The sequence below is a fragment of the Engystomops pustulosus genome, chromosome 2 (genome assembly GCF_040894005.1).
Source record: "Engystomops pustulosus chromosome 2, aEngPut4.maternal, whole genome shotgun sequence".
NCBI lineage: Eukaryota > Metazoa > Chordata > Amphibia > Anura > Leptodactylidae > Engystomops > Engystomops pustulosus.
The window spans coordinates 107,684,661-107,709,842 of record NC_092412.1 but is presented as its reverse complement, the minus strand read 5'-3'; the positions used below and the strand labels follow the sequence as shown (position 1 = coordinate 107,709,842).

At 37.1% G+C, this 25,182-nt stretch overlaps 1 protein-coding gene across 15 annotated transcripts in view; it reads left to right on the top strand.

Annotated features, from left to right (window-relative positions):
* DMD (dystrophin) overlaps positions 1–25,182 on the top strand; it is a 1,566,296-nt gene that overhangs the window by 1,368,624 nt on the left and 172,490 nt on the right. For all 15 annotated transcript variants that reach the window (XR_011853162.1, XR_011853161.1, XM_072135922.1 and 12 more), the window contains one exon: positions 2,145–2,205. Coding sequence is in view for 13 of the 15 variants with exons in the window: in XM_072135922.1 (XP_071992023.1) it covers positions 2,145–2,205 (61 nt within the window). In the remaining 2 variants the exon portion in view is untranslated. The remainder of the gene's footprint in view (positions 1–2,144; positions 2,206–25,182) is intronic.

Genomic DNA, 25,182 nt, shown 5'->3' with positions numbered 1-25,182 from the left:
CCCTTAAAGGAACACTCCAGGCAAAGCTGATTAATTGAATTATACCCTGTGCAGGGGCTAAAGGGAGGAGCTTGACTCTAGGTTCTAGGACGGTTCTAGGAATACAATGAAAATGAGTCATGCTCCTTCCTTCAGGCCCTGCACTATGCATTATTCAATGAAGTAGCACTGACTACAGTGCTCTGTTAATGAACCTTCATGTTTCATCAGTGAAGAGAGATAAGAAAGTCACGGCCAGGTGACTGTGGCAGAAGCATATTTATTAAATGTATTGATATTTGACACTACCAATTCTTAACTTTCCCATCATCTGTTGGGAAAGTATATATATAGACTGGGGCACATTTATTATTTGTGTTGAAAGGTCTGTTTTTTTGGCACACAAATAGTTTTTTTTATGACAACAGAAGGTGTCTGAAATGACTTTCCACATTCATGGCTTTATAGAACTCAATTGCCCCGGAAAAAAGTGTCGTAATCTAGAGGTGCAGGAAAAGTGTTAGGGAGAAAAAGCTGCAACCACATTGACATTCATTAAAAGTCTTGATTGTCAGAAAGAGAGGAAATCTGTAGCACCGACACATAATAAAGAGGTTGCAGAAGATGGACCAGAAAAAAATGCCAGCTCACGCCAAAAAACAGGCACGAACAGCATAATAAATGTGAACCCCTGTATATAAAATAGTTGATGAGTTTTCTTTAATATTTATAAGATTTATTTATATAATGAGGCAGTGCTGTCTTATTTCTCCTTCGTGCTTAGAACCTTGGGCAACCTACCGTAACTAAACAGGTGTTGTCAAACATCATGTAAAAAAGGATGTTCTTACAATTTTGGAGTAGATTAATAATGCACTAAGTGGACAGATGTCAATATACTATCACATCACGTGCACAGATTTAAAGGTACTGGCCCTGATCTGTCTGACTTTGCACTTAAAAGAATGTCTTTGGAGCTTGCACATGTATTTTTAAAGTGTCTGTGCCAGTTTTGTGGCAGCACAAGATAGAAAAATGTGGATGTGCGTTTGTGCTAAAGAGGCGTGTTAATGCTTTGTTTTAGTTCACGAGACATTTAATATAGCGACACTGTATGTTAAATGTGCACCTAAAAAAGATGGAGCACACTCCCTGAGCAGTGCAGGGTGCCCCAGATAATTGATGACTGTGCGCCAGTATTCAATAATCTGGCGCACCCTGCACATTGGAAAGGCAAACTGCACTTAGTGCAGATAACACTACTTTTGATAAGTCTCGGTCAGTGGATTACTGAATTTAGTTGTGTTGCCCTTTTTTCGCAATGAAAAAGTACAATAATACCGGTATATATGTGATTTCATAACCTAAAAGTTATTTTAAAATATCATATGAATTCCATTTAATGAGTGAAACATCTATCTCATCTACCGTGTAACATCTGTAATTTGTAATTTGAACAAACACTTAAATTTGGACCTAAGTTGAACCTCTTGGTAGCAGAAACCCTAATTCCTAGATTTTCATCTTATACCCATTTAATTATCCTCCATTGCCTTATTTTGTTTGTATCTGTACCTTGCAAATTGTAAGTGTATAGAATATAATACAGTGCTATATACAGATTTATTAAATGTATTATTATACTGTAAGTTCATATTCAAATAAAAAAAATATTAATTCCCTTTACCAAACAAAACTTTGATTTTAATATTAGCAATTACACTTCAGCATATGCATGAACTGCTGTGTAGTTCTATGTAACTGCTCTCCGTGGGGAATCACATCCAGGTGAGCTTTCACAGCCACTCTATGCCTACAAAGCAGGTCTTGTTATGTTAGGAAATTGGAAAAATAAATCATGAAACAAAAACAGCAGCAAAGACAAGGAAGAGCAGCAGTGAGAGATATAGCCTGTGCTCAGACTTTCGCCTCTCCGTTTAGTTTTTCTGGTGCAGGTAGCATGTGTTTAATCACTGTACTTGACTTAATTTATCTTTCCTCAGTCTAGCACAGATATTTCACTACTAGTCTGTAGGTTAATCTTAAAGGACTATCAGACAAATAGACCCATGTGATCCTGGTCAAGTGTACAGCTACGGATGTGAATTATGGCCTCTTTATTCTGTTTTTGTCTTTATTTCAAAGTTTTCAACTTTCTCTTTCAGCTTCAGTCCAGGGTCCATGGGAAAGGGCTATTTCACCAAATAAAGTGCCATACTACATAAAGTAAGTGTGATATTCCCATGTTGTAAATGAATGTAGTATAATGTTTGCATTTTCAGGCTGTTTTCTGTGCTGTTTCTTTACATTCTTCTTTGAAACTTCTGGTGACATGGCTAAACTGTAGCTACTGGTTTTAACGCTATGCAATGACCTAAAAAGACTTTGTAGTCTAAGTGTAACTGCATTAGTGTAACATCCTTTACAAGGCTCTAAATCATGTGATATTTGCTTGGTGACCTATATAAAATGAGTTAGTAACCTTGTTCTCCCTTGGGCAGATGTCTTCATTAAGTGCGGTCATCACAGTTAACGCAGCCCTGGCCTCAGATTGCTGGGCTAAAGATTTTCTTTTCCTTGTACAAAATGATGCAACCTAATTGCTATTGCCGTTCTCTGGAGGTCATGTTATATAAAACTTGATGATAAAACAACTCAAGCTGCTATTGGCCTTCATGTTCTAAGCACCAAAACTGATTACATGGGAGCCACAATGACTTCTTAGTCAACAGTGTATAATGTGAGCATATAAGTAAGTAATCCACTGACATATAGCAAGGCCTTCTTTAGTATACATTGGCTTTAGTTTGGCTACATTATCCAACGAAATACTTATTATGGAAACATAATTTTATGATAGTTATGAAGTGTAAATCATTGTTTCAATGGATTCACCATAGATATACACTCTTCTTTGCATTAGATAAAAGAATTGGCTTTGCGTATCTACCCGTATCCACCCCCAGACCACCGCTCCTATTCCATAAGCCTCCAGTGACTGCCGAACTTCATGCGGCAGTCACCGTGCTTGATCCCGCTCCCTCATGAATACGCCCGACCGCTTACAGAGTGGTCCAGCGTTTTCTGTTGTACATAGAGTCAGTGTTTGCTAGCGTTATCAGAGGCTTCTGATAACGCTAGTAGTGTAACACTGCTGTGTCTGTTGTGGCACTAGGGCAGTTTTTACAGGTGACAGGTCCTCTTTAAAGTACTACACACAATAATGTGGCATCGTTCATCTAGTAACATATTCGATTCTATAAGACAGTTCTATAAGGAGTTTTCTAATAAACAGATGAGTGACTGAATATTTGACAGTCCCCACTCCCCAAAAAAGAAACTGATCTATGTCTAGGTAATGGCCCAATTTTTACTGTTTTCTCCCTTTTCAAAAAAAGAATAACAATTTACTTGGTGGTGGTCCAACCACTGGGACCCAAAGCATTCAAGATAATGGAGGTAAGTGATGAAGAAGCAGGTTTAGCATGCATACTGCCACTATATTTAATGTTTTTTGGAGTGCCAACAATAGCTAAAAAATGGTTTCAGTTATTTCCAGTACTCTCATAAGATGAGAGATTACCAGGTGCCCTGCTCAGTTATTACCTTTACTCCTATTGAATAGAGGGGCAAAACTTTGGAATAGTGACCCCATTCTTGTGATCAATGAGGATCCCAGTGTTTGAACTACAACTGATCAGATGGTTTTTCCCATTTAATACCAGACACAGCAACATACATTGAATAGCAGCTGTGTCTGCTATTATGACTCAGTCCTATTCAATTGAATGCGACTAAACTGCAGATAAAACTCCTGCTAAACGTGATATCACATTCACTATAATGAGCCTAATTAGTAGAACATTCGGACACTCACCAATCTAATACTGGAGTCCGATTTTATGGATATGCCATTAATATGAGAGTCTTGGAAACCCCCTTTTAAAATGATATTAATTAAAAAGCTGTACAAAAAGTTAAGTCCATATTATTCTTTCTAAAATGTTGAACTGATTTACTTTCATTTCAAACCCATTAAACGGAGTGCTTTGTTATGCTCCTGAGCCCAGGTAGCAGCAGCACAAGCTATTGAAATCACTTTGGATGCCTTACATTAGTTACTAAGTAAATGTAAAATGCAGACATAGACCTGCATTAAGCAAGACACCTGCAGATAACCTGTTCCAGCTCTGCTGTTATAATAAATCTGCGTTGTTTGTAATGGGTGTATAATTATTACAATGAGTAGTCTTTGCCTCAAGGAAGGAGTATCTGATTTTATATATTACTAATGACCTGTTGAGTGCAGTGACATATTGAACACTGCTAATAGTGCTCCTGTGCATAGGAGGCAAGCACCCTGGCAGTAAAATACCGCCTGTTTTCACTCATACTACTTCTACTTTCTCAATGCAGTAAAGCAAAGTGCATAGTTACTGTTTTGGACATTTATGGAGGATTTACAAGTTAGATGAATTATACCACGGTATACTAAAAAGAAAGTCAATTAATTAAGGATTCAGTAACTGTGCCTAATGAATTCTGCATGTGGAAACCCTACTGGTATCATCTGCTCCAGCAATACGGATACAAATCAGAGTTATTACATTTGTCAACGGACTACAGTATGTTAAGTATTTTCTAAAATTGTTTAAAACTTGACTTCCCAACTAGAAATCACAACTCAGGAAATAATTTATAATATTGTAATCATTTAGCATAAATTTTAGTGAGGAGGACATTTATGAAATTAGTTTTACAGGATACTAGAGAGTTTGCAATTATTTGAAGCCAAAGTATATTCTGAAGTTTATTTTAGGTATATAAATTTCTGTGGGTCAAATGTTGTACAGGCAGTCCCCGGGTTACGTACAAGATAGGTTCTGGAGGTTTGTTCTTAAGTTGAATTTGTATGTAAGCCGGAACTGTATATTTGATAATTGTAACCCCGGACAAAAATTTTTTGGTCTCTGTGACAATTGGATTTTAAAAATGTTGGGTTGTCATGAGAACCAGAATTAACAAAAAAAGCTTAATAATAGACACCTGTGATAACTTTAATAGCTGTTTATTGTAGCCTAAGGCTAAAGTACAGTAAAATTTTTTGGTCTCTGTGACAATTGGATTTTAAAAATGTTGGGTTGTCATGAGAACCAGGATTAAAAAAAAAGTTTAATTGTAGACACCTGTGATAACTTTAATAGCTGTTTAATAGCCTAAGGCTAAAGTACAGTAAATTACCAACATCCAGAGGTCCATTTTAACTAGGGGTTATCTGTAAGTCAGGTGTTAAGTAGAGGACCGCCTGTATTTGTAATTGGACCCTGGAACCAGAGGTCCTTTTTGGTGGACAAATACTTTTAAACAATGTAATTTACTTGACTTATTAAGTGGACAGTATTGTGTATACTTTATAGTATGTCCTATGGTTTTAGGTTTGGCTTAGTAGTGCAAGTTTGTAGGCACAGATTCCCTCTTGTTACAATCCTGTGTTTTTATATGTTTCATGGTTTTAGGTAATAAGTAAAATGACTTACAGTTTGACTGAACTAGATTTTTAACCTGTTAATTTACAATGGGTTCCATCTTCAAATATCAGGATTTAAAAGTTTCTAATAGACTTTCATGATTTTCTGTAAATTACATTGACCATTGCTTTGGTAGTGGTGTCTTGTTTAAGGTTAATAACATAAACCCTATCTTCATAATTGTATTGAAAGGATCACCATTGTCCCAAGATTAGAAAATCTTGTAACATGCACAATAGACTGAACCTGGTCCGACCACTTAAAAATACTTTGTGTTAAACTGTATTGAGTTACAAGCATCATGTGTCTTGAAGAGATTTTTGTGGAGTTTCTAGAAAATCCAACATTGCTCTGTTCTTGTCAACCTGTTAATTACATTGTATTTTCTCATGTGGATGTTTTTAATAATGTCACCGCACTCCCTGGAAACAATGAAGTAGAAGTTGACAGTTCTTATACTCTAGAGGCATTAATAAGTAAGGTTTAATGGAATTGCATCCCAATTTGTAAAATCCTAACATATACCTGATAATTGGCTGAATGTTTTGGGTCCAGAAACCTGCAAACCTGCAATAATTTCCAAACACTTGAACAAAAGCAACCATGTAATATTAGGATTCATTGGTGATGCTGGAGTGAATACCTATTTGATTGACATGTAAAATCTAGCTTTTTAGAGAATAGTAGTGCTCTCAAACATGATGCATAGTTCTTTTTTGGTAAAATGGTGAATCAGAAATGTTATGAAAAGCCAATAAAGTCAACAGGGTCCATCTAGGTCCTTTCATAAACACCATAAAATGATGATTTCAGTATGTTCATTATTTCAGAATATATAGAATAGAATAGGAAATATCCTAACTTGAATTCCCTCTCCAGCTTATTTCGGCGCCGGCTTTCATGCGACACAAATCGGGGGCCGGGCCGTCGGACTATCCAACACATCGGACTAAGCGTGGGACTTAACATTTAAATTGTGTCACAAGCACTTACATGCACCGGGAAGAAGAAGGTGAACTCCGGCGGACCTGATTGGGGAACCGACAGATGCAAGATATCGGGCGCACCCTGGTAGTGAATTGCGGCAGCTGTGCATTCTCGTCGGGGAATGCACCTCGGGGAACGCACAGAGATGGGTAAGTAAATGTGCCCCAATGTATTTAACAGTCTGTATGGTCCTGAGGAATCTTTACTTCAGAGGGGTAAAAGTTAGTGACCCCTTTAAGGGATATCTGATTTCTGAATCTATCTATCCATCATAACTGCCAAAAGTGGTACCTACAGCCCCCCCCCCCAGCACTTCCAATTTGTAATAATATCTTACAGATCACGTTACATGTTACATGTAAGGAATTTGTCATGATTGCAGTAAAAATCAGCTCTGAAGAAGATCAACGTAACTTGTAGGACATAGATATGAGCATGTGCCTATCCCTTTTGTTGGATGGCATATGCCACCACAGCGTAATATTATGATTTCCATCTATGTTTTTTATTATATATTTTATTGTTTCTAATTATAGCAGATATATAGTATATTTTATATGTTCAGCTGGATATGTTCACTAAATGGAATATATCTATTTATATGAATATAGGCCATTTATATGTACTTGTTTTTAAAAAACGATGGATATCTATACCGTATCTGAAGATTCTCATGTATAACCTGTATTATTTCTTGGGACTGATTACATTCTGGACCTTTCACATACATGCAATAACTGTAAGACGTTTTATAGTGCTGGCACTCAAGGCAGGCTATATCATACAAGTGTCTGGAAAGGAGTAGCATGTGTCCTTTGTTGTTTGTCTTAAGCAGCTTTATCTCCTACAGTGCGATAGGCCCTGTTTGGAGATTGTCCATTGAGAAAGGTCGATAGTGTCCATCTGCAGTCATATTTCAGCTGCATTTACTGACAAGTCCAATAATGGCCTGATTGATTTTAGGTAAGTTATCACCAGGCGTGGAGGTCAGTATGGAATCAAATACTCCCTCATATTATGGCAATCACTGTAATCATAGTAGTCTTCATAGCAAATATCAGCCGCCACTTACAATAAGCGAGGCTTTCTAAAGCCCCATATTTGTCCGAGTGGTTATAAAACCTGTTGTTTAGTCTATAGAACTGGAGGACTGGTGCAGTAGAAGTGAAATACACTATATTATTACTGCTGTATTGCAAGTTTATGTTCTTTGTGTGGGGCATTCAGTGCACCTGGTGTAACTGCAGCTGCCTGCTATGAATGATGGGCTCCGCAGCACATCTGTATATCTGAGACAATACTGTCAGTGCAAGCAGTTGGTCTGCAAGAATATCTCTCAATCAGCTCTATAAAAATGACTATCAATCACTGTGTAACAGTCTTGCTTTTTCCATTCTTCCTCTACTCTTCAAAATCAATGCAGGAGGATATAGTGTGAAAAACAAACTCAGCTCTCTGAGTATCATTGGACGTGTTTGAAGTCTGATGCTTAGAACAAGCTAATGGAAAATAGCTAAAGTGTTATTATTGTACCCCTGGGCAGATTTATGTTCACACTTCTTCTAACCGGGCTTTCTTTTCTGGCGGTAACAAGAAACTGTAAATGAAAGTTTTGCATAATTTGTACCTACTTTTGGTGCAAGCATTCACTATCAGTTTATCAAAATGAACAGCCCAGCGAATATCCAAAGGAAAATCATGTTTTACAGCGTTTTATCTCATTGAAACATAACAATGCAGTTTCGAGAATATTCCTCCTTTTATGGTCCAGTGCATGAGCAAACAGAAGGTATGATGTTATCCTACAGAGAGGTAGACTTTGTGGCCATCTACCATACACGTACCTTTAATTAACAATTTCTTCATTTTCAGTCCAAGATTTTTTTTTTTCCAGTTTGATTTATGGAACTTTCACTGGGTAAAAAGGATGATCAGATAAATCACTGTCAGATTAAGCCTGGACATAAAAGTTCACCGCAACACAGCATTGTCTAGAAATCTCAGTCACAGCACCCATGAAGCATATATCATCAGTGTCATTTTACAAAGTTGCTTAAAGAGGAAATTGTATATGTATATATACAATTTATATATAATATATACATTACATCGGAAAATGATGCAGATGACGATTACAAGGGTTGCTGTTTTTGCTGGGGAACTGCTAGTTTAGTTTTCATTCCTTGCAGGAGAATGAACTATCACATGACTATCTCATTTGGATCAATGAACATGGGTTTATTACTGCAAATACTGGCAGAGCATTTTTGCAGAGCATCAGCGCAGAAAGCCATGCTTCCCCTAACTCGTTGGTCAATATAAAGGGCTGCCCTGATTATTGTCGCTTATTCATTAGATGACCGTCATTTATAAATATATAACAGTGCTCTTATTCTCCTCTTTGGAATTACTAACCGATATATTTGCATTAACATGGTATCAATGGCCATCAGCAGAACTGTCTCATAGTCCATAGTAATATGAGTGAAGGTAAGTGAAGTAATGTTTGACGAATACATTTTTTTAAAGCTTTCGTATTATTTTATGTTACCAGAACAGAAATAACTCTGTCCGGTCTCCTAAAAAAAATAATCATGATGGATGTTTGGCTGTCTCTAGATTGCTTACAACTGTTCAGAATTGTAAACTTTTTTTTACAGTGCTATACCTTATCGAGGGTATTCTAGAAACAGACAAAAATAATGAGTGGGAATTTAAGGTTTTAAAAAAAACACATTTAATGTAATTTATAATAATAGAAAATTATTCTAGAAATAAAGATGTGTTTAAACCAACAATAAGTGGAATCAAAGTTACTTTAAGATACCTCTTCTCGTTTCCTATCCTATTCTAAGCCAGAAATATGCCTGTATGCTTTACACAGCATACTTCCCACATACACAACATGTATGGTTTCTGGGAGCATTGGACCACATGCTGCTGTAATAGCAGCAGAACGGATAAGGAGATGATAACAATGGCCTTAAAGGGGTATTCCGATCTGAGCATTCACATTTCATTGAATTTATCTACAATATAATGTATATCCATTTCTTCAATTGCATGTTATTAAAAAATGTTCCTGTGTGAAGATAATTTCCCATGAATGTAAGCATGCTGTCACTTAGAAACAAGATAGCTGTCTGTGGGTATGACCAACTCCGCACTCCTTAGCAGTGGCCATGCAAGCAAAAATTATTTGTTTCTATGTACAATCTCTTCAGCATCGGTGATTGTATGTATCAAAGGGACCATATGACTACATTTATAGGAAACCATCTTCACAGAGATACATATTTTGTATTGAGATCCAGTTGAGGAAATGGATGTATGTTGTAGATAAAGTAAAAAAAATATATGAATGTCCAGTTGTTAATACCCCTTTAAGATGAGTAAAACTTTGGTAGTGTTGGATGTATTAAAGTTTAGTTATGAAACTTACGAAGCACAAAAGAAAATCTGCAGAGCAGCTTCTCTTCATTATTAGCTAATGGTTTGTCCCAGAATATAGGTCAAAGCCAGTGAACAGAACTTCTTTAAAGTAGCAGATATTATTCCCTTATGAGATCCACATTCTGCTTTCCCTTTAATGGTGGCTAGTTATCAGTTATTTGTGCTACAGGATGTTTTCCCGAATAAATAGTTTTCTCTGGATGTGCTCATATTCTCTCTCCCAGACAATAAAATGATTAGCAGCCCTGTAAAGATAGATGCTTTATGATGTGATTCACAGATTCACAAACATGCACATAAAAAACAGAGTTACACTGTCATAATGTCATGTTGGCCCCCTATTTATAACAAGGTAGGTGGTTCCTTTGCCTTGTTTCAATTGTAAATCTATAGGAAATGCTGCATATAAGGGTAGCCGCTTGTTTTAATGGCTCTGGAGAGGTTGCTGAGTCTTATATCTTCATGTATTCTGAAAGAGAGAGATTTTATTTGTGTAAAATAGCAATTACTGATTGATTTTATAAAATAATTGTTTATGTAACTTGTGTAACTTTTTATTAAGTTTAAAGAGTCAACATCAGGAGCTGATTAAGATTGCCATGGGTTCTGGGCTGTATGAATACTATAGCTATATGTAGCTGTATATGTAGCTATATAATACTAATACTATAGCTACTATACCTACAAATCTGGAATCACTTCCTACATATGATACAAGAATCAAGTTTCTTGGTGAATGAAGGATACATTCTTTCTTCCTGCTTTCAATCTGCAGTTTCAGACCCTTTGGAGGTCTTCAAAGGTCTTAAAATGGCTCTTGCATACATGTGTATTGAGAGTAGCAACAGATGTATGAGGATTTCATAAAAAAAGGTCTTTCTATTAAAGTTGATGGGTTGTTAGGATGACCATGGGCCCCAAGAAAGCTTGGAATTCTAGGACAACCTTTCACTTTTGCCAAGAAAGTTAAGATGTTACTAGAGTGTCCTTTCAATCAGGGACAAAGATTGTTGAAGGGATTCATGCTTCCTTATTGCTAGACAATGGATCACAGTAAAACAAAAAAGGTAAACATATTGATGCAGGGGAATGAAGGTGAACTGATAACCTACTATTTAATAAACTATATTATTATCTTAAAGGGGGTTTACAGGGACATTCTATATCAAAGAATTTAAAAGGTGGACCTCCAGTAAAAAAAAAAGAGACAATGTAATTTTCCCTGATTCCTTACCACTTGGCTTCCACATGATGGTGTCTCTATACAGGGAGACGGGATATTTGTCTCTTCTTTATAAATGTTATTTTCCCTGGATCCATAATTGGTTGGTTTAGATTGATAAACCTTTGAGGTCTTTTAATAGTTCTTCCACTTCTACCTTGGCATCCATTTTGGTTTAGTTAATATTGGCTTTACAAGTTTTTGTCACTTTTCTATTTAGATAGCTAGCATGAATAAAAACCCAACTGACAATGCAAAGTTTTTCTTCTTCGAGTTTCTTGCTGTCTGCTAAAATTGTCACACTGTCTCACCACCTGTTTTTCTCCTATTTATGTGTGTGCCATGAATCAAAGAACTGGTAACAATGGGATCATACGGTGCCCCAAACCACAGAACAATGCATCTACAGATATGTAAACGAGATCTAACATAAATATCCTAAACAATGAACACTGCCTATTCTTGATAGTGTATTGATTTCCTGTTACAGCATAGATGTAGCCCTTACAGTTAAATATTCTATAAAGACTAACAGAACACATATAAAAGTTATCTCTGCCCATTCACCTATAGAATATGGCAGTCTGCACCCTGATGATGGATGCTAATTGCCATGTCTATGAATGTGAAATCCCATAGCTGTGCAGCTCTGTAAGTTCAAATGGAACAATTGCTATAACACCATTATAGTGCAATGGCCTGAATGTATAATTATATTTTACATAGATTGATAGATTGACATTTTAGAACATTTGACATCTTTTGATTTACTACCCTTTTTTAAATATACTGCCACCATCTCATCCATTCGTATCACTTAAGAACAACCTCATGAAATGTATCATATTACGGCATATATACAGTGGGTACAGAAAGTACTCAGACCCCTTTACATGTTTCACTCTTTGTTTCCCTGCAGCCAGTAATTTCAAGTGTTCAGGATTATTGATATAAATGGACACTACGTAATACCTACTCCTTTTCCTGAAAATACAATTCAACTGAAATTATGAAAAACCTTTGTATGAATTTTTTTTTTTTTTACTATATAATTCATTATTGACATGTCTTTATTCTAAGACATAGCTAGTAAACTTCATTTGAGGGGATAATGAGACAAAACCCAAATGTCCGCATTGGTAGGTATACTACTCAGTATCTTTAGGAGAAGTGTGGATTTATAATTGCAGAACATCTGTGATTTGGCTTCATTATCTAGCAATGTGTGGGCATGGTTTATTTGGCATCCTCCTTTAAGAAAGTATAGAAATGGAATGCCACATTTGTAATCACAAATACAATACTCAATGTACAAACAAGGCATGTGCCAAACATATATTTGGTGCATGTAACCCATATTATGTTTGTAAGCTATTTCACCTCAACATGAATAATTATGATATGTGTTGTCTGCCAAAGTATCGTGTGCAAGCATAGTTTGATCTTACTCGCAGACAGATAATACATTGTATTGATTGTCATAGAGTAAGATCTGCCTTTTTCTTGGTCAATATTAAAACATCAAAAAATGTGTCATCTGTTTCAATACCATTGCACATCTGAATGATCAATTGTTCAATTGTTGTATGTTTTCTCTTAAAAATGTCTTTCAAAGGATATGAACCGCAAATAATATGGGGGATTTATCATACACTGCAACATTGCATGCTAGTGTATGAGGTTAAGAATGCACACCAACCATACACTCTAGATATATTGAGAGGCTCCGACCGTCTGATGGCTGCGACTGTCTCCGAGACATTTCTGTGCCAGGTCCTACCGGGCATAGAACTTCAAGAATGCCTTGTGATGGCTCACTCCACCACCTGGCCTCTCTGAACCCCCTTGGCATAGTGGTGGCATAAGGTGAAAATAGTCACAATTCCTGGCTGTGCAATTATTTTAGCGGTTGCATGCCAGTTTTCTGGCATACAAGCTTTGATAAGTCCACTCCCTATATGTTGATTTTCTCGTGCCAGGGGTTGGTAAACTCTTATTATCAAACAGCATACATAGAAACATCGCAAGGAACATTTTTAAAAGACCCTTCTTCCCAAGGCTAGTATGCAGTACTTCACATCTAAACTTGAATATTAAAAATGTGTTCATTTGCTCAACTTGAAGGGTGAAATGTAGTTTTTAAAGGCACTAAAAGAAATCAGATTAGGTAATGCTATATGTGGAACAAAAACAAATCATCAATGGCAGGAATCTCTTTAGTTAGTCTCTTGAAGTTATTCCCATTAAAGTTAGGATGGGTTTAGAAAATAATTTTCTGAAATGACCCTCATAAGTCAATGACATGGAAACATGGTTTAATTTAGTACTAAGCACCGGTAAATTGAATGTCTCTTCAGGTCTTCATCAGTTTATAATTTGTTTCCTCTGGGTCTCTGTGCATATATAATATAGAAGCAACAGCATAGGAAATGTTCTTAGGTAAACAGAAGCAGCTGAAAATGTATATCTCAGAGAGAAGCAATACATCTAAAATGGTAATTTGTGATTTACAAGCAAATTTAAGCAAAGTGCACAATGATTCCTGAGCCTAATATTTCCCATCCATGGTTATAAATCTGTTTGTATAGCGCCAATGCCACAGAGGATGTTTGTATTTGGAGCATACCTCTGCTTTCCAAAGATGACTGAATGCAAAAAAATAGTCAGTAGTCTTAGATATTATAGATGCGAGTGAGACATGAATTTACTAAAAGCAATAATGAATATTATACTCTTAATATTGAAATATTAATATTCATATTGACACAACATTAAAACAGATGGAACAAATCCACCAAAAAGAGTAAACAGAGACCTGCACTATTCTCAAAGCGATCAATAAGAAGAAAAAGCAAAAAATGGCAGAAGTGACCATGTGGTTTATATGTGAAAAACTGAATTGAAAAATCAAAGAAGAAAAATCAAGAATAATGCCACATAACATTGTGTCCTGGTGAACCAGGTAATAATGGGAGCAAGATTAATATAGTACAAAGCAGCAGCCATGATGGTCAATAAAGTGTCAGTGCACAATGCAATAAATATTTCCCACTTCATTAGTAGTTTCCCCTTGCAACAGCCATGGGAGACAGGAAAAGAATTCATAGTCAGACAGGCAGAAAGTCAGGGCAAGTTTTTTTTTATTTTTTTTTTTTGCAAAGTGGGGATCAAAGACAGGTCAGGGCAAATAGCAGACAGAAGGGCTAAGTTATAAATCAATAAAGTCGATTGTATTAAGACTAGTGCTTAGTGCACCAATATTAATATTCCCCCTGCTGACACGCTTCACTCTCTAAGTAATTCCGAGCACCAGAAAGCAATCTTAGACAGGTTTTCGACTACAGCTGTATTAAATACAGCCACCACCCACCCCAATCCTTACCCCACTTCATCAATGAATTTATCAAATATATTACGTACTAAGGTTTGTTCTTAGGTTGAATTTGTATGTATGTCGGAACTGTATATTTTAGAATTGTAACCCCAGTCAAATATTTTTTGATCTCTGTGACAATTGAATTTTAAAAATATTGGATTGTCAAAAGACCCAGGATTAACAATGAAGCTTAATGTCATCTTTATTTACTGTTATAGCTGTTTATTGTATCCTGGGACAAAAGTATAGTAAATTACCAACATCCAGAGGTCTGTTTGTAACTAGGGGTCATCTGTAAACTGGCTGTTCTTAAGTAGGGGCTGCCTGTACATTGAGAGTGGAATTTCAGAGTCTTTTCTCTGTTCAGAGATCTTGGTATTGATTCAATTTTATAATCAAACAGATATGCTATTAGACACATCTTTCCAGTTTTCATTGTCAGCTGAGAAACCGAGTTCTAAATAGACCCCACTCTAGGGAATATGCTCATATTCTCTGAGATGACATTATTAGTCTTCTCTCCTAAGGTCCTTTAAGATCACATTGATCTGTTGAACACCAAGCAAAGATATGATTGTTTGATATCATTGTTCTATTGGCTTTCTTGCTCTAAGTATTTAAACTATTCTTTTCCTTCATGTTATTGAGTGTGTTCTCTTTTTTGTTGCGCTCCTCTATATGGTATTTTGTATTCTTTGTGTTTTTGGCCTTTTGTGAAATGAAAGTTTCTTTCTTTGCTGCCTCATGATTCTCCAAACTTTTTGGAAGTTACTTTTCTAGTAATTTTATCATGTTAGCCCATGCCAAATAAAAGATGCCAACAAGTCCTACATATAAATAGGTTTGTGATCTTGATAAACCAACTAAATGTGTAGAGTTGTTTATGAGGAAGAGAATATAAATATGACAGACAGAACCTACGTCATAGATAACTACAATGCTGCGAGCCTGGACCCCCTCAGTGCACCCCACAGTGTTCAGTTTTGGAAATACAGATATGACAGGGACTGAATAGGCCGGACTGAAAATGGTCTTAGTTGCATTTTGTGTCTGCATTATTTTCCTTATTGAAGAGGTTGTACCAACTTTGATTGTTATCCCCTATCCACAGCATGTGAATTGAATCTTAATGAAGAAGGGGGTTGAGCATTCCCCTGCTGCACATCGGTGAACTATAACAGACAGTGTAGTAGACAGTGAATGGGTGTGACGGAGATATCTAATTGCTGTGCTCGGTAATTTCCAGAATTCCGATGGTATTGAATGGAACAGCAGGATGCATGCTCAACCTGCCACTTCAAACCTTCAGATTCAATTAAATTGTGGTCCACAAGAGAACATATATTTGGGGTTTTTATAGCTATGATCTGCTGTCTGTACTATTTTTTAAATGTTGGTAAGACCCATTAACATGCTATCCTGATTGCACAACTCTAATGTACAGTCTGAACAGTGGTCTCTATTATTTGTTTTTTTTGTACGGTTTATTATGCCCATACTAATTTCTTTTGTGACGATTTTTTACCTTCTAATATTCCCACAAATACTATTTTATGTGTCAGTTTTAATTGTAAGTAGTGTGCTATTCTGTGTGTTAATGTTATAATAAATTGCAGCTAGTAATATTGAATGAGATTAAAATGAATAAAAGCAATCCCATATACACCTTTGTTCCCATCCATAGACCTTTTTCTGTGCATTTGTTTCTTTTAGAATGTGACTACGCTTTATAGTAATTGTAGCTTGGGCTCATTGAAATTCCTACATAAAATGAGAATATGACAGGTGGACCTAGAATAGGCAGCTATTTAACAACCATGTGACTTCAGGGCTGTCATCTAACATCAAGATCATGATAAAAGTAACCGTTCTTGGTGCCCTCATTGCAGGATTTGCCTTGTTTGGATAAAAGCGCCTTATTTTTGTACCTTTTGCATTTTTTTGTTAATGTGCAGAACAATAAACTCAGTAGCTACAGCAATAAATCACTGTACGCTATTTATTTTCTTATAGGTTTAAGGCTATTAGATGGAGTTTATTATACTCCAAAGGAAAAGGGGACTAAGGTAATGAGATGAGAATTTTCCCTGGTAGGCAAAGATAACTTTAGCCTGAACACTGGAGTATACAGTAAATAAAAATAATTAATCAAACAAGAGGAATAAATGCAGAGCTAGGATTCACAACTTCTCTTGATGCCATTACAAGTATATATGCTGATACTTCACCATTTATAGTGCCAGACTATTCGTCACTCACTGGTCAAGGGAACCTTTTAATCCAATGTGCTTTACCCTATTTTGCACTACAACCTCAGTCTCCTGGCAGATTACACATTGTAGAGAAGAGAAGTCACCCTGGTTTGGGCATTGGTATAAAGAATTTAGGCCACTGTTCTGGCTGATTGGAATCATACTAGCATGGGAATGCCAATTTTTTTTTCCAATAGATACTGGTAAATTCAGATGAATCCTCTGGACCAACACAGGGAACCCCCCTCTTTCACTGTACTCTGTAGAAACTTATTGAAAGGATTGAAATTCAACTCAATAAAATAATGAGCAATTTTATTTAAGAAACAAAATCCATAAGAAAAATAAAACTTTATTTAGAGTGGATTACAAAGTTCACAAACCTTCAACTTTTTTTCATTTTTTAACATTACAGCTACTAATATTAAATGTATTGTTATGATATATTATATGTATTTGCGAATCATAAAGAAAACTGTATATTTAGCACATTTTTGCAAATTAATAAAATGTATACTTTGTAGGACTAGATTTAGCTGTAATGCCAGATGCAATTCAGTTGGGCGTATGTCTCTACCAGATTTGCACATTTACAGCTTGTAAATATGGCCCATTCTCCTTTGCAAAAATTTCAAAACAAGTGTGGTAATCAGATATTATCTTAAAACATAACTTTTAATAAATATAGATCAAAAAAGGGGGCATCAAGCATCAGAATTCATACCGGATAAAGTCATGGCACGATCTTACCCAATGGTGTGGTGGCAGATAAGAAGGGATGGTACCAGAAGGCAGGAGCTGAGGAGAACACAAGATCATTCAGTACAATTTGATCGGGGGGGACTGTGCCTAATGGGCCCTTGTGTTCTTTAAATCTAGGCCCTATGAAGTCCCAAAAATTAGCTACCGTCCTTACAAGGGCAATACCAAACTGACCTTTGGTGCTACGTTCACCCTGGTACACCCTTATAACATTCTGATTCTGTTTCTGGAGCAATACTAAATCTGCTATCTTCCTCAGGGGATACATAAACAAATCTGCCTGGGTCTGCTTAAAAGGTATCGTGGGTGACAAATGTCACTCCGTACATAAAGGGTCTCATATAGGGCTGTAAGTGAGACTGAGACCTATTTAAACCAAAAGGAGGATGAAAAATCAGCCCACCAACCAATCTATGGTGTTCCAAAGATACAAGGCTCCTCCCTCACTCCTACGCAGCCAATTAAATGAATTGGCATGCACATCAAATTCCTATCATTAGGGGTGAATAACGGAGTGAGAATGGTTACACTTAGGGGATAAAAAAAGATATTGCTAGTTACCTATGTCACTCAGGCAGCGCTCGAATCCATAATTGCATGTTGTCAAGCAATCATGGTGTCATTATGCTGAGACGCCTAATTGATGCCCGGTAGTGAGTGACCCGCAACCTGATCACGTGACCCAACCATCCCGCCCACCAGATTGCACCGTCGCAAAATATGACAGCTGGAGTGGGGATAGTAGGACGCAGGATCCTGAAGTGTAAGTATATTTATAGATCCAGGAGCCCAATCTCCCAGACGGAGGGAAATAAAAATAAAACCATAGTGCAGGATACTGGGATTAAGTAAGCTGTATAGTGCGTTGTCTGGACCAAAAACAGTTGGTTATAGATCACAGTAAAAAACAAGTATACACCTGCCTATGTAAAATTATATATTACTAGATGCAGTATGGAACATTAAATATATTCCTTCAAGACTGAATACCTGATTTGGGATGGTGGATTAGATAAAAAACAAGACTAAATGGGACTTGAGATTAAACGAGGGGGGACTGGAGATGAAAAAGACCCACCCTTACTGATCATGAGGAACAAATAAAATATCCAAAAAGTAAATTTTAATTGAGACCCCCAAGGGCAACTGTATTTAGTTCAAAAACATGTCTCTTAACATACAATAACATTTTGAAAATTGCCTCGATGCATATTTGTCACCACCAAATCGATGAATCATACGACTTTAGGCCATTAATGCACATGTTTTGCCAGATCTGCATCATTCTTGTGTTGTGAGACATTTGCCTGTGGTCATAAATGGTCATGCCACACACCCACTAGATTTAAAGTATCCCTTTTGTTTTGGCATGTAATCACGAGAGTGGATGGAGAACGTTCACAGCAATGTTCAAATCAAGCCACAAATTCTCAATGGGACCTATGACAGTGGTAAACTTGGCCAAGCTTACAGTTCAATTTTGTAGTGTCCCCAATGTTGCCTTCCTTATTCAAAAATGAATTATTTCCATTCTCTTACATGTGGCTTCAGACTTCACTCTATTTTAAAACCCAATTACTATTTCTTCTAAAGGTCCCTCTTTGCAAATGTTCTTATTCCTTCATCATTTGTGTACTTATATATTGTTATTGAAACTGTCACTTTGTGCACTGTAAGTCTCGGACAATTTTGCGTGTTGTGTTTTATTATGAAACGGTTCTTATACGTAATGAAAATGACCGTAGATGCATCAGCTCATCGTGGATACAGTCATAACTTCTTTAAAGTTAGGACATTGTTTCCAAAAAAAAACCCAAAGCATCACTCACAATCACATATAAAACTAGGAATATCTCCATACATTATTTTCTTTTCCTGTACTGGTGCATTTTTCACTTGAGTGATGACAGCTAAAAAGCATTTATCCATGTTGCAGTGCTTAATGTATCAATGTCAGAATTGTTCAATACTCTAAAGCCATTACATGAAGAAAGAAGGAAAAATCACACAACCATGAGGGAACGAACCTGCAGTCATTATGTGTGAAATATTTAATAATGATACAAACTTAATGAAGGCATTTACCATTCTGAACATTGAATCTTATAAGAATAAGGTGAGCTTCTCTATATGTAGCTGTAGGTTTTAGCTACAGTAAACGGGTCTTCTCCAGTTCTGGCATTCCGGCAAAATCAAGTTGTTTCCAATGCATTAGATAAGTGATATCTTGTGGATTTGGGGATTCCGACTTTGATAGAATACTCAATCACCAATCGACTACATAGAATACCAGCATGCAAACTCAACCTGTCTAGGTGTACAAGGGTATCTCATTTTCATGATCAGTGGTGGTCCCAGGAGTCATATTCCCATAGACCTACTAGAATGAAAGATATGAAAGATATCCTTACACTTAGGTGTCATTCATATACAATCCAGATTTTCAGATCCATTTTTATGGGGCTGCAACAAGCTAATGACTTCATTTGCCAGCCTTCTGTGTATTTTGCGGATCTGGAAAAACAGATGACATATGTATGACATACATACTGCATTTGTGGACATTCGGGTTAGAAACAGATTATATATTTATGACACACTCACCAAGAAGAGCACACAGAGAAGCTTTATGGATGAGAACAGCCTTGGGGCTCCTACACATTGCCTTGATCGTTCTATGAGCCATGCACTGGCCAGTCCCAGGCTGACCACAGACTGTCCATGCAGATGGGACTCCTTGCATCAAAATGATATATACCGTATATACTCGAGTATAAGCCGACCCTAGTATAAGCCGAAACCCCTAATTTCAACACAAAAAACTGGGAAAACCTATTGACTCGGGTATAAGCCGAGGGTGGGAAATGCATTGGTTACAGCCTCCCAGTATATAGTCTGCCAGCCCCTGTAGCATACAGCCTGCCCAACCCCTGTAGCATACAGCCTGCCCAGCCCCGTAGTAGGAAAAAAATAACACTGTACTCATCTTTCCGACGTCCCCCATAGGTCCTCTTCTGTCTCAGACTGTCCCAGACAGAAGAGGACCTACAGGTGATGTCAGAAAGGTGAGTTTTGACTTTATTTTTTTAGTTGACTCGAGTATAAGCCGAGTTAGGGTTTTTGAGCACAAATTTTGTGTTGAAAAACTAGGCTTATACTCGAGTATATAAGGTAATACAAGGAGCCCCTGCTTCCCCACAAAACAGCAGCACCAAACTGTGATTATGATGTTTAGTTGGAAAGCAGGACCTCCTTTGATCAAATATTTCTATATATCACTATGATGCAAGAAATCCCAACCCTGGGACTGTGTTTGGTCTAGGAAAAGCCCTGAAGTTGCTAGGCAGAATCTAGGAGATTGTAGTTAATGTCTTACACAAAGAACAAATTACACTATATGCATTCATATTACAGATTTTACCTGCACTTAGTTCAGTTCAAGATTGTCATTTTAAAAGTGAGTCTGTATGGCTTAGTATGAATTCAGAAGCATATGGAGGTGTATTCTAAGCCACTCAACATCTATGGGCTCTGTACACAATCCAGCTGCGCACTGGAGCTATAACATGGATTCTCCATATTTCTGCAGTTATTATTTTCTGCTGTTCTCTCTCTCTGGAAGCTCAGCAATTCATGTAAGAAACTTGAGGGCGCTAGGTTAATGGCAAAACAGCAGGCAGTTGCATGTTACAGAAAATGCTTTGGCCTACATGTGAAAGTCAAAACACATTTGTGTCTATTGTGTGTGAAAACCTGCCTTTGATGCTATGATCATTGTTAATATATGACCAGAGATGCTAGAATTGTGATATATAGCTTAATATGTATTGTTTTTGTCAATAAAACCTACTAAAACAAATATGACTGATGATAGCATTAAAGGAGTAAAGAAAGTACAGTGTAGAAAAACACTTATATGCATCTCAAATAACTGACATTATAGTTCACCTACATTCTATGAGATCTCATATTGGGAGGCAAATCAGTGCAGATGTGTGTATTTGTTTCAATTAACTTTATTTACAATGCAACAGACAGATGCTCCTCTAGGCCAACAGGATGATTACTCCTATGTATACACCTGGCTATCCTTATTATGCTCGCACTTCAGCTTTATGTGCCCTATTATAGTTTTACACAGCAATGCGATTAGTAGTCTTGTTGAAACAAAACCGAGATATAATTTATTATTAGGTATTATGATTCGTATTTCGTATGGTACATTAACTCCTGGGACAAGGCACAATGACATAACTGGAGTCTGGCTTGTCTTTGTGCGCTTCTTATTTGAATGTGTATGAGATGTGATAAGCTTCTCCGCATACCAATACCCAAGGTATCCTGGAGCAACAGAATTATCTTATTCACTAATATAATAAACAAAAAAAATTACAGCTGGATTATTTTTCTATTGAATTGTTTTAGGTCTGGACAGATTCAGATTGGCAGCATTGAGCAGGGTGACATTTGGGAATCCTTGTTTTTATACGAGTAAAGCTTCCATTCAATTGTTCTGCTTCACCACACTCTCTTTTTGGATGGAAGACAACAAACATTTATAGAAAGCAATCACTATAATTGTGCGTGGTGTTAATTTTACTACTGGTTTGTCATGAGGAAGTCGCTCTATGCATTTTCTTACTCTAATTAGAAGGTTCTATGCCTAGAACAAACCAGGAATCTCTTTCCAGCAGATGCTAGCTGTTATATGCTGCCAGTTATTATTACATACAGTAGCTTCCATTTTCTGCCCTACATGATCTGCACGGATACAAATTGTGTTCTATTTTAAGATTTAATAACATCAACTCATTCAGGCTCTGGAATATATGAAAATGCATGACTGTGTAGTATTAGGGAGCAGCTCTACATTTCTTGTTCATACTAGGCTCAGTATGGTTTTTGCTAGTTTCCCATTTTTCTCATGACCTGTGATGACAGAATGTAATATTGGCTTCACAAATATGCTAATCAAGATATCACCTGCCATGTTAAGGTTAAGACTTGGCTTTATAGCGTTCATCACCAACCCAGGGATTATAATAACCCCTACTAGGGTGTGATTTGTATCTTCTGTATTAATCAGTAGGAATCTAGATTATTTTCTCTGAAAAAAGAACTAATTACAATAAACTATATTCTTCTTTGCTGTCCTTTCTGACCACTTGAGCTACTTTAAATGATAAAAGCTCCCCCTAGACTTACCTGTCTGGCATGAAAATTTATTCTTTATAACTTCTAAGTGTTGCTGTTATCATCAGGTAGTTATTTTACCAACACTTTAGAACTGAGAAGAGGCATTTTTGGTATATAATCCCATTCTTTATATTGGGGCACATTTACTTACCCGGTCTGCGGAGTTCCCCGAAAGTGCATTGTCTAGCCAGAATCGCGCGCTCCTGATATCTTGCATGTGTCACCTCCCTGCTCAGGTCCGCTGGAGTTCACCATTTTCTTCCTGGTGCATGTAAGTGCTTGATCTTGCGACACAATTTACAAGTTAAATCCCGCGCTCTGTCCGAATCAGTCGGATCGTCCAATGGCAGGCTCCCCGATTTCTGTCGCATAAAAACCAGCGCAGCCGCGCCACAATCCCCAGTTAAATACCCGTCCCAGCAGCGCAAATCCTGAAAACATCAGAAAAACAACAAAAGTGCATCCGTGGACCCTAAGTAAATAAGCCACCCTGTATGTATTATCATTTAAGGACTCCACTATCAATGTACACAACACTCAATACTAAAAATGTTCTCGCCATTGATAATACTAGAGTACCTTCAAAACCAGGGCTCCAATGAGACTCCTGCGTACTGTCAGGGGTGTAACTATAGTGGTAGCACTGCAGTGTCAGGGGGCCCCGGTCATCCGAACTGACACACTAAACAGTGGGAGATATGCACCATTATATACATACTATGCACATTGTACAGCATAACATGTATATAACACATATGTGATATATACTCCATTGGGGGTTATTCTGTGTATTTAAGTCACAACACTATCTCCTTGTCCACTACTTAATTAACATATAAATAATAAAAGTTACATTTTAAACTCCTGACTATGGTGCCTTTGGGTTGAATGATAGCCCCTTTTTGGAAGTTCTTTAAATACCCTGCCAAGAAGAGATTCCTCTTCCCCTTTTTTTGTGATGTGTATATGCTGCATGTGTATAAGGTGTATGGTATCTGCAGTGGCGTAACTAGGAGAGGCAGAGACCCATAGCAGACTTCTGAAGAGGACCCCCTTCCAGCCTAAAAGTATACATATTGCATTCCTATATACATAAACATACAGTTCATTACTCATACATACACATTTATACACTGTTACACACATATAGAGCATATACACATCACATATACAGGCAGTCCCCGGGTTACGTACAAGATAGGGTCTGGAGATTTGTTCTTAAGTTGAATTTGTATGTAAGTCGGAACTGTATATTTTATAATTGAAGTTCTAGACACATTTTTTTCTTTTGCCCCAGTGACAATTGGAGTTTCAAAATTTTTGCAGTAATTGGACCAAGGATTATCAATAAAGCTTCATTACAGACACCTTACAGCTGATCATTGCAGTCTGGGACTATAGTAAAGCATCCAGAGAGCTTTACCAGAGGTCACAGTGGGCGGAGGGGTCCGTCTGTAACTATGGGTTGTCTGTAAGTCGGGTGTCCTTAAGTAGGGGACCGCCTGTACAGACATACAGCTTACATAAACACATAACGTACTGTATATATACACACCACACACCATATACACATACAGCATATACACATCACAGATACACACACATATACAGCATATATACACCACAATGTGCAGCATAATATGTATATAATGGTGCACATCCTCCATTCTTTAGTGTAAGATCCGATGACGGGGCCACCTGACACTGTGGGCCCCATAGCGGCTGCTATGGCTGCTACCACTGGAGTTACGCCCCTGGGTATCTGTATATACTGTGTATAGGCTCTATATGTGTGTGCATGAGTGTATAAATGTGTGATTTGCATGTGTGAGTATAGAATAATAATAATCATTATTTATATAGCGCCATCATATTATGTAGTGCTTTACAAATCATAGGGGACATATACAAATAAAATACTATATTACAGAGTACAAACAAATATGAATATTTTTTTTAATATTCATGCAGAAGCCTGCTTTGGAGCCCTGCCTCTCCTAGTTACACCACTGGATACTGCTGCCCCTACAGGTAACGCTAGCCATATACTTGAGTAATAATAATCTATATTTATATAGCACCAACAAATTCTGTAGTGCTTTACAGATTCAGGGGAACATATACAAATAAAATAAGACATTAAAGAATAATAACAGTCATATGAAACAACAGGAGTGAGGGCCCTGCTCGCAAGAGCTTACAGTCTATGTGGATGAGGGGGTGACAAAAGAGGTATAAGAGCTTGTATAATGGTCCAGCCATTCAATATAAGGGAATGGAATAAAAATAATTTAATAAATAAAAATGCTGCTGTTTGAACCAGCCATCAGCTGCCATCTTATATTCATCCAATGTTAATGGCACTGCAGAGAAGCCTGGAGCTTGGTATCTGGCGTTTGCCGGATAACATACGGTGAAGAATACACA